Source organism: Sminthopsis crassicaudata, chromosome 6 (assembly GCF_048593235.1).
Source record: "Sminthopsis crassicaudata isolate SCR6 chromosome 6, ASM4859323v1, whole genome shotgun sequence".
Lineage (NCBI taxonomy): Eukaryota > Metazoa > Chordata > Mammalia > Dasyuromorphia > Dasyuridae > Sminthopsis > Sminthopsis crassicaudata.
The window spans coordinates 1426661-1434594 of record NC_133622.1 but is presented as its reverse complement, the minus strand read 5'-3'; the positions used below and the strand labels follow the sequence as shown (position 1 = coordinate 1434594).

Below are 7934 nucleotides of genomic sequence, written 5' to 3'. Positions count from 1 at the left end.
ACTTGTCTAGGGTCACATAGCTAGGCAGGGACAAAGGCTGGATTTGAATTCATGATTTGATGATTCCAAGCCCAGTGCTCCATCCAGTGTACCACTTACCTATTCTGTACATCCTACAATAGCTTAATGACAGAAGTCTGATGTTGGACAGCTCCAGTTTCGGTATTTGTGTCTGCTTCTTCCCTTTGAAAGCAAACACACATCAGGGCCACAGAATTATCCTTAGTGACTGCTGAGGGGTTCAAAGATGGGAGAGTATGGTCATGAAGCATCCACTTAAAGAGAAGAAGAAAAATCCCACAGTCCAGTTCACAGATCAGTTAATTTTGTTTATTTCACAAGCGTTGAATTCAGAAATAAGAGCCACAACAAGTCATTCTGGGACAGCATCAGTAAGTAAAAATGTGTGTGATTTCAAAAGAAAACTTTGTACAAAACTTTAAAAATCAGACTGCCACTTCAGCCGTCTCGTAGGTACCCCAAAACCCATGCGAACCCAGAGTGCCACCGCCTCAGGGAACAGAGCCCTGAATGGTATGTTGGGGAGCAGCCATTCCTTGTACAACCCTTGGCTCCGCCTGAACTCAAAAGCTGACACGATGAAAACAGACTAGAATGGACAGTATGGGGAGGTACAGTTGTGACAGAGACCAGGTTTTCTGATACAAGACATGGATACCTCTTCATAACTGAGAAAAGGGAAGTGATCTTACTGGGCTATGTTAACAGTGGATGAACAATATTGACAGGAGCTGCCCCCTGAACTGCCTTGGTGAACAACCTCAGTTCTCGGAGCAGCATTGTTGGGACGTGTCAATAGGAGATACTCTTGGAGTAACCTGACTGCCATTTTAATCAGTAGGAACTGCTTTCTGGCTTAAACTTGAACAGAGAGTGTGTGTGTGTGTGTGTGTGTGTGTGTGTGAGTGTGTGAGTGTGTGTGTGTGTGTGTGTGTGTGTGAGTGTGTGTGTGTGTGTGTGTGTGTGTGTGTGTGTGTGTGTTGGGAGGGAGGAGATTCTTCCTTTGAAGAGTTTCCAATGTGTCAAGTGAGGGTGTTTAGTCATGGTGTTGTATCTAGGTCAATCATTGGCAATGTGTTCTAGGGGACTCACTCACAGACTGGCATAAATAATTCAGGAACATGCATTCACTATCCTAGTACAACTACAGGGTGTGGAGGAACCGTCGTCATTCAGATTCAAGGACAAAGCTAAAACCTGGACCCGCTGACGGAGCAGCGAGTGCGCCATGCTTTGAGTGACTATGGGATGGAGACACAATGTTGAGGAGGCAAGTAGTTCCAAGCAAATACACCACACTAGTATCACTTCTTCCTATACCGAAAAGAAAAGGGGAGGAGGGAACCAATCCCAGAAACACCATTCTTTTTTCCCATTAGTACCAATAAAAGTGGATTGCAATAACACTGACAGAAAAGGGAAAGGATGCGGTTCCTGCCATCCGACAGAAGGGAAGTCTGTTTGACCTAAACATGGTGGAGTCTGGGTTATGGCGGAAAGAAATCGGGAGCCAGTGTTAGCAGATCCAATCTGACTGCTGGTGCATCCTTGTTTCATGTGGAGGGATGGTCCTTTTGCATCTCAAGCCTCGGTTTCCTTACTTGTAATTTTATAAGTAGTGCATGTACTCCCCATGTGACAGCACTATTGTAAGGGAAGCATTTGGGGAGAAGTTGGGTCTGGAAAACACGATCTTAAATCCTGTCTCTGGCACAAAGAACTCTTTCTAAATCATAACTCGTTCATTCTGAACTCCACTCAGATTACTTCTTGCTAGTTTTGCTTTCCTATATCTTCCAGACATTCCAGTGTACTTCCTAAAATCTGTACTTTAAATGGGAAGACTGATCCGGCTTCCTAGTAAAATAGGCCTTTCACAGGCTAGTCGGCTCTTAAAATAAAACCCGCCAACCTTGGACCTTTCTCCAGGAAAGTTACATGAGCTTGGTCAAGGCTGGGAGGTGTTCCTCAATTTCCTGTTTCTCAGTGGCCTGCAAGTCACTGGCAGGTCCGACCAACTCATAGAGGCTTTGAGTAACATTTGGTGGGCCTTTCTTCTGGAGACCAGTCCGAATTAACATGTAGTCTCAGCAGAAAGCTGGCTTCCAGGGGAGGAGCAAATCCTGGGGCCTGTCTCTGAGGAAAATGTCAGTGGAGGACACACTCTCACCAATCACCAAAAGAAGGGTAGGCTCATGAATCATCAGCATCTTATAGCTCCTCAGAACACCTGTGTGATATCTCTGGTGGAGACAGCCAGGTGGGGCCATGGGATAGTGTTAGGATTACAAGGTGAGAACTCAGGTTGTCTGGGCAATTCTCTAGCTCAGAATTCACACCTTTAGTTCCGGCCCTTAGGGGGAGTTTACACCTTTGAACTTCTGAGCAGGAGTTTACATATTTAAAGGAGTTTACACCTTTAAAAGGAGCAAGTTTATTGGTTGAAGTAATTTTCCCACAAGCCCCTGAGTTCTCACATGCCCATTCTCTGGGAGGATAAAAGAGGCAGCATTGAGCCTGGAGTGAGTCTGGCTGGGAGACTGAGTTGAGATGGTGGTCTGCAAGGATAACTTAGAGACGACTGGATCTTTACAATTCCAGACTTTCACAGTTTGGCGCCCAACGTGGGGCAAAGACTTTTGCTTATCCTGGCAAGGGCTTATTCTGAGCCCTTCAGAGGAGCTAGCCCGGACCTTTACAATTTTGGTGCCCAAACAGGGTCAGTGAGGGAGTCACTGAAACCTCAACCCATCCAGAGTGCAGGGGAGTCATTCATTAGACAGGCTGACTTGCTGCCGAGTAGGAACCTGCAGACTCAGTGCATCACTGGCAAGATGCTCCAACCTCACCTGCTGCAGAAAGAGGTGGGCCTGAGCACCTGTGATCAACATGGAGAACAAGTGATGTTCTTCTGTGAGGAAGACCAGAGACCCCTCTGCTTATCAGCCCCAGAGCACAAGGACCACCAAGTCCTTCCCTTGGAGACAGCAGCTGACAAGTACAAGAACAAGCTCCGGGAGATATGGAGGATCTTACAGAAAAAAGAAGAGAAACTTCAAACTGCACTGGGCACATTGCGAAGGAGAGAGGCACAATTCACAGAGAGTTCCTACACTTTAAAAGAGTCAGCTCATTCTGAATATGGGGAAATTCACCAGTTTTTATGGGATGAAGAAAGTCAACACCTGGAAAGGCTGGAGCAGCAATCCAAAGACTATGTGGTCAACCTGGAGGAGAAGGAGCATGAACTGTCCCAACAAATCCAGCATCTACAAGAAATGGTGTTCCAAGTAGAAGAGAATTTGGACAAGATGCCCTTGGAAATGATCCAGGATATGCCAGGCACTTTGAAAAAGAAGGAAGAGCTCCTACTTAACAAACCAGAGCTTTCTTACATTTCCTGGCCTATCTGCTCTGTCACAGGCATGAGAGAAATGCTCATGAGTTTCCACAGGGATATAACTTTTGATCCTGAATCAGCCCATCCTCATCTCATCCTGTCTGAAGATTTGAAGAGGGTCCAGTATGGAAGCACCTGTCAAGACCTGCCTGACAACAAAGGGAGATTTGACTCTTCTCTTGTGGTTTTGGGAGCCCAGAAATTCACCTCAGGAAAACACTATTGGGAAGTGGAGGTGGGAGATAAGACAGAGTGGGAATTGGTCATCTGTAAAGATTCAGGAGAAAGGGGCTGAGCTCCTCCTCATCTGAGGATATAAGTACCCTCATGGGCTTCATATCTGGCAATGAATTCTTCCTCTGGGAGTCAGAAAAAGACTGTCAATGCAGCTTACCTGTGCAAAAATTGGGCATTTTTCTTGATTATGAAATGAGCTATATAGCATTTTATGATGTCATCGACAGATCCCTTATCTACAGTAACTCCAACATAGATTGTAGAGGACCTCTTTGCCCTTACTTCTCTCCTTGCCTTCTCTCTGGAGAAAGCACCACTGGTTCACTCATCATTTGCCCCAAGAGTCCACAGTAGAGGGCTGTCCCAGGTGCTAATTACTACAGATGATCTTCTGTGACAAGTGAATGAATATGATACTGACAGTGACATTCTGTTTCTTTGAATTCCTGTTTAAATGGTCCATAAAGTGATGTATCATTATTAAAACCAAATGAAATAAAATCTGCCTTCTTTTTACTTCTACTCATAAAAGATGACAGGTTATTTCCCCCCCTTGTTGGCTGATCTTGTAGCACTTCAAGTGGAAGGAAAAGCAGAGAGAAGAATAAGAGAAAAGGACTGAAAAAAAGGAAAATAGGAAGCAAACATTTCCAAATATTTTAGGAGGAAGAGCAAAATCTCAAATGCTAAATTGTCTTATGTATGAAAAACAAATAACAAACTCAGCTAGAAAAAAACAGCTAAAAATGAATGAATGAATGAATGAATAAGTAAAACGGTGAAAGTTTCTCTTGTCCTAGGGAAGTGGGAATGGGAAGACTATTGTTCTGAGTGAGAAACAAGTTCATCTTGAGGAACATAGTCAACTCAAGGATCTTCTACTGAAGAAGGTGATATAAGACACTACAGACATAAAGGTCTTGTGAATGATTGCAATACATTAGTCTTCAACTATGTAAAACATGAAGGGAAAACATTTTGGCAAAGATACTTTCATTTTTATCTTCTGTTTTTGGCCATTACCCTGTAGAAGTTTTGTCTCTCTCTTTTTGGAGCTATTCCATTGTAAAATACAGTATAGATATGGACAGCTAGGTGGCACAATGGTTAGAGCCCGGGCCCTGAAGTCAGGAGGACTTGAGTTCAAATATAGAGAATTGCCCAGACAACCTGAGTTCTCACCTTGTAATCCTAACAGGATAGAGCACTGGCTTTGGATCAGGAGCACCTGAATTCAAATCTGGATTCACACACTTACTGTGTGACTCTAAGCAAGTCCCTCAACCCCAATTGCTTCTCAAAAATTATTTCTTAAAAATCTATCCATCAGAAGTGGATATCTTCGACAAAGAGAAGATCCAATTCAGTTCCAATTGGTCAATGAAGGACAGAATCAGCTACACCCAGAGAAGGAGCCCTGGGAAAAGGAGTGTAAACTGTTTGCATTTTTGTTTTTCGTCCCTGAATCCAATTTTCCTTGTGCAATAAGAGAACTTTTCGGTTCTGCACACATATATTGTATCTAGGATGCATGTATGAGACTGCTTGCCATCTAGGGGAGTGGGTGGAGGGAGGGAAGGGAAAAGTTGGAACAGAAGTGAGTGCAAGGAACAATGTTGAAAAATTACCCAGGCATATGTTCTGTCAATAAAAAGCTACAATAAAAAAAAATCTATCCATCAATCTATTTATCTATTCTACCTATGTTTGCGGACATCGTCTGAATCCCTTTGCATTCTTTTCCACTTGTAGATAAATATCCCTCCCTGCTCCATGACCTCTATCTTGTTCTAAATCAGAATGAAAGTTACTCTTAGGACACGGTTGGCCGACTGTGTCGGAAGTTCCTAAGGTGGGGCTATTGTCTCATTCCTTACCTGATAAACTGAAATTGGACTGATGGAGGTTTCTGATTGGAGGAGGCTGGTGTTTGGAAGGAGAGGATTTGGCGGAGGGAGCGGGAGTTGCATATTTTGGTGTAGCTGGAACATCATAGACTGGCCCATCATACATTCCTCTTGAAACTCCTTGCAATGCACCGACCTGGACCACGTAACAGAAATGTGATTTAGTGTCCCAGTGAATCTCCATCTCATACCTGGACTTTTACCTTTCCTTTCACTCACTCTCCACATTGGAAATTGTGGGATCTGTCAATTCTAAATATTGTTCCTACCTTCCCCTTTGTCTCTACTGCCACTGATAACACAAGGAAGCCTTGAATCCTCATCACTTTTCACCTAGACTATATTAAGAGCCTCCTAACTGGTCTTTCTGTCTGTGGGCTCTCCCTCTCTCCCCTTTACACAACTGTCAATGAAGTCATCCTGTTACTGCTCTGCCATTTGTACTTCCCTGCTCCAGAGTCTTAAGTTTCAAGGAACCTGGGCTCAAATACCATCTTTCCAACTAACTACAACTTGTGTGAGCTCACTCAAATCATGGATAGTCCTTGGGCTACAGTTTGTTCACTGGTAAAATGACGTTACTGAATGTCTATGATCCCTTGAAGCTCTAATATACAAAGACAGGTGAAAACCTAGAGATATTGATATACATGTATATGTTAATATAATAAATAAATGTAACATATAAGAAAGCATAACACATGATATATGAAATTATATATGATATATTGTGCCTAAGACACAAACTCCTTACCATGCAATGCCCTACACAGTTTAGCTTGCATTGTCACTTTCCAGGCTTATTTCATGTTCCTCTGTTTCAATAGCTTTTCGCTCCAGTCTGAACTGTCATGCTCGTTCACATAGCTCATTGCCAAGGCCAAGAGGCCAGTCCCTTCTCATCTCTGCAAGTTGGAATTCTTGCCTACTTTCAAGGCCCAGCTTAGGGTTCGTTTTCCTACAGGAAACCTTCTCTGATTCTCCCCATTTGAAAGTGATTCCTGTAATATTTTGTGTGCATTCTCCCTTTGTTTCTATGACATTTGACCATTTTTCAAATTCACTTATATATTGTTATTGTTATAATATTATATATTATATCATGCATAATATATCATTTGACATCAGATGCATATATTCTTGGGGACAGAAACCCTCATTATTTCTTGTACTTGTTTCCAGCATCCAGCACAGAAATGGTTGCCTAGCAGATGCCCAATAAGTATTTTAAAATGAATAAATAAGTGAATATCTTATTACCAAAAATGCATGATGAGGGAAAGATGGAGCAAAAATAGTCACAAAGAAAGAGCCAAAATAACGAGTCCTGGAAGCCATGTCAAGTGAGGATCTAGTGAAGGAACTGAAGGTGTATACACCAGAAAACTGTTTGGGTGAGAGTGGGAGGGACAGAAATCATTGTGGTCTTCAAATATTTGAGGGACTTATATGGAGAAAAGGGATTAGAGTTGTTTCAACTGATACCGGAAGACAAACTGATCTATCAATAAGCAAGTTGTATGTTAAGCACAGATTGAGTAAGTAAAGCTATTATTGGTTCAATATAAAAAAATGCACCTTAATATTTAAAGCCATCCAGAAAGGAAGTGGCTGCCAGGAGACAGTGGTTCCATCAGTCTTTAAATGGAGATTGAATGGCTGCTCAGCTCATGGCTGTTATAGATAGCATGTCTGCTAAATTTTAGATTCAGAGTTCCCATCCATCCCTAAGATTCTCTTATTCTAGGATATGAATTTAATTTAGAGTTTACAGAATTCAAAGAGGGGTTTAAATAAGAATAGAAACTCTCCCATATAAATTATATATATATATATATATATATGCATATATATATAATATATGTGTATGTGTTTATCTATACATACATGCATATATATATATAAATATATATATATATATAAAATGTACATATACAAAAGATATTATACTAAAGGAAAAAAAATCTTTAGACACCCAAGCCCTTTAAATAAAGTGCAAATCACCCCACTTTGAATATACCAGCTGAAATCCTTCTCTTCTTTCTTTCCATACCCTTTCATTTCTCTCCCATTACTCTCACCCACCACTTATATATCCCTTAGCTCATATGGTACAGCTTGAATGCTATTGGAAAAATCACAAAATCTGAAAACAAATGGGCTCGTTTCACTTCTGATCTTCACTACTTGGGTAACCTAGATTTTCCCCTTTGCTTCCGATAGGCCGCAGTCTTCTCACCGACATGATGACTTCTAAGATCCCTTCTAGTGCCATAGCTAGAACCCAGTGATTTCCTTTACAGCTTTTTCATCTGTACAATAAGAGACTGGACGTCATGGCATGTGGGGTCCCTTGTAGTTCTAAATCT

At 41.9% G+C, this 7934-nt stretch overlaps 1 protein-coding gene and 1 pseudogene across 10 annotated transcripts in view; one reads left to right on the top strand and one right to left on the bottom strand.

Moving 5' to 3' along the window:
- Nucleotides 1–311: 311 nt before the first annotated feature.
- Nucleotides 312–7934, bottom strand: part of CRMP1 (collapsin response mediator protein 1) — a 71403-nt gene continuing 63780 nt past the window's right edge. For 3 of the 10 annotated variants that reach the window (XM_074274146.1, XM_074274149.1, XM_074274148.1), the window contains exons 13-14: nt 5481–5701; nt 312–1503 (exon numbers count right to left, since the gene is read on the bottom strand). In XM_074274146.1, coding sequence (XP_074130247.1) covers nt 5525–5701 — 177 coding nt within the window. In that variant the 3' untranslated portion in view covers nt 312–1503; nt 5481–5524. Of the gene's footprint in view, nt 5702–7934 lie in introns of all 10 variants that reach the window. The other 7 variants (XR_012483288.1, XR_012483285.1, XR_012483290.1 and 4 more) reach the window with 4 other exon arrangements.
- LOC141546263 (putative E3 ubiquitin-protein ligase TRIML1 pseudogene) lies at nt 2856–4093 on the top strand (annotated as a pseudogene).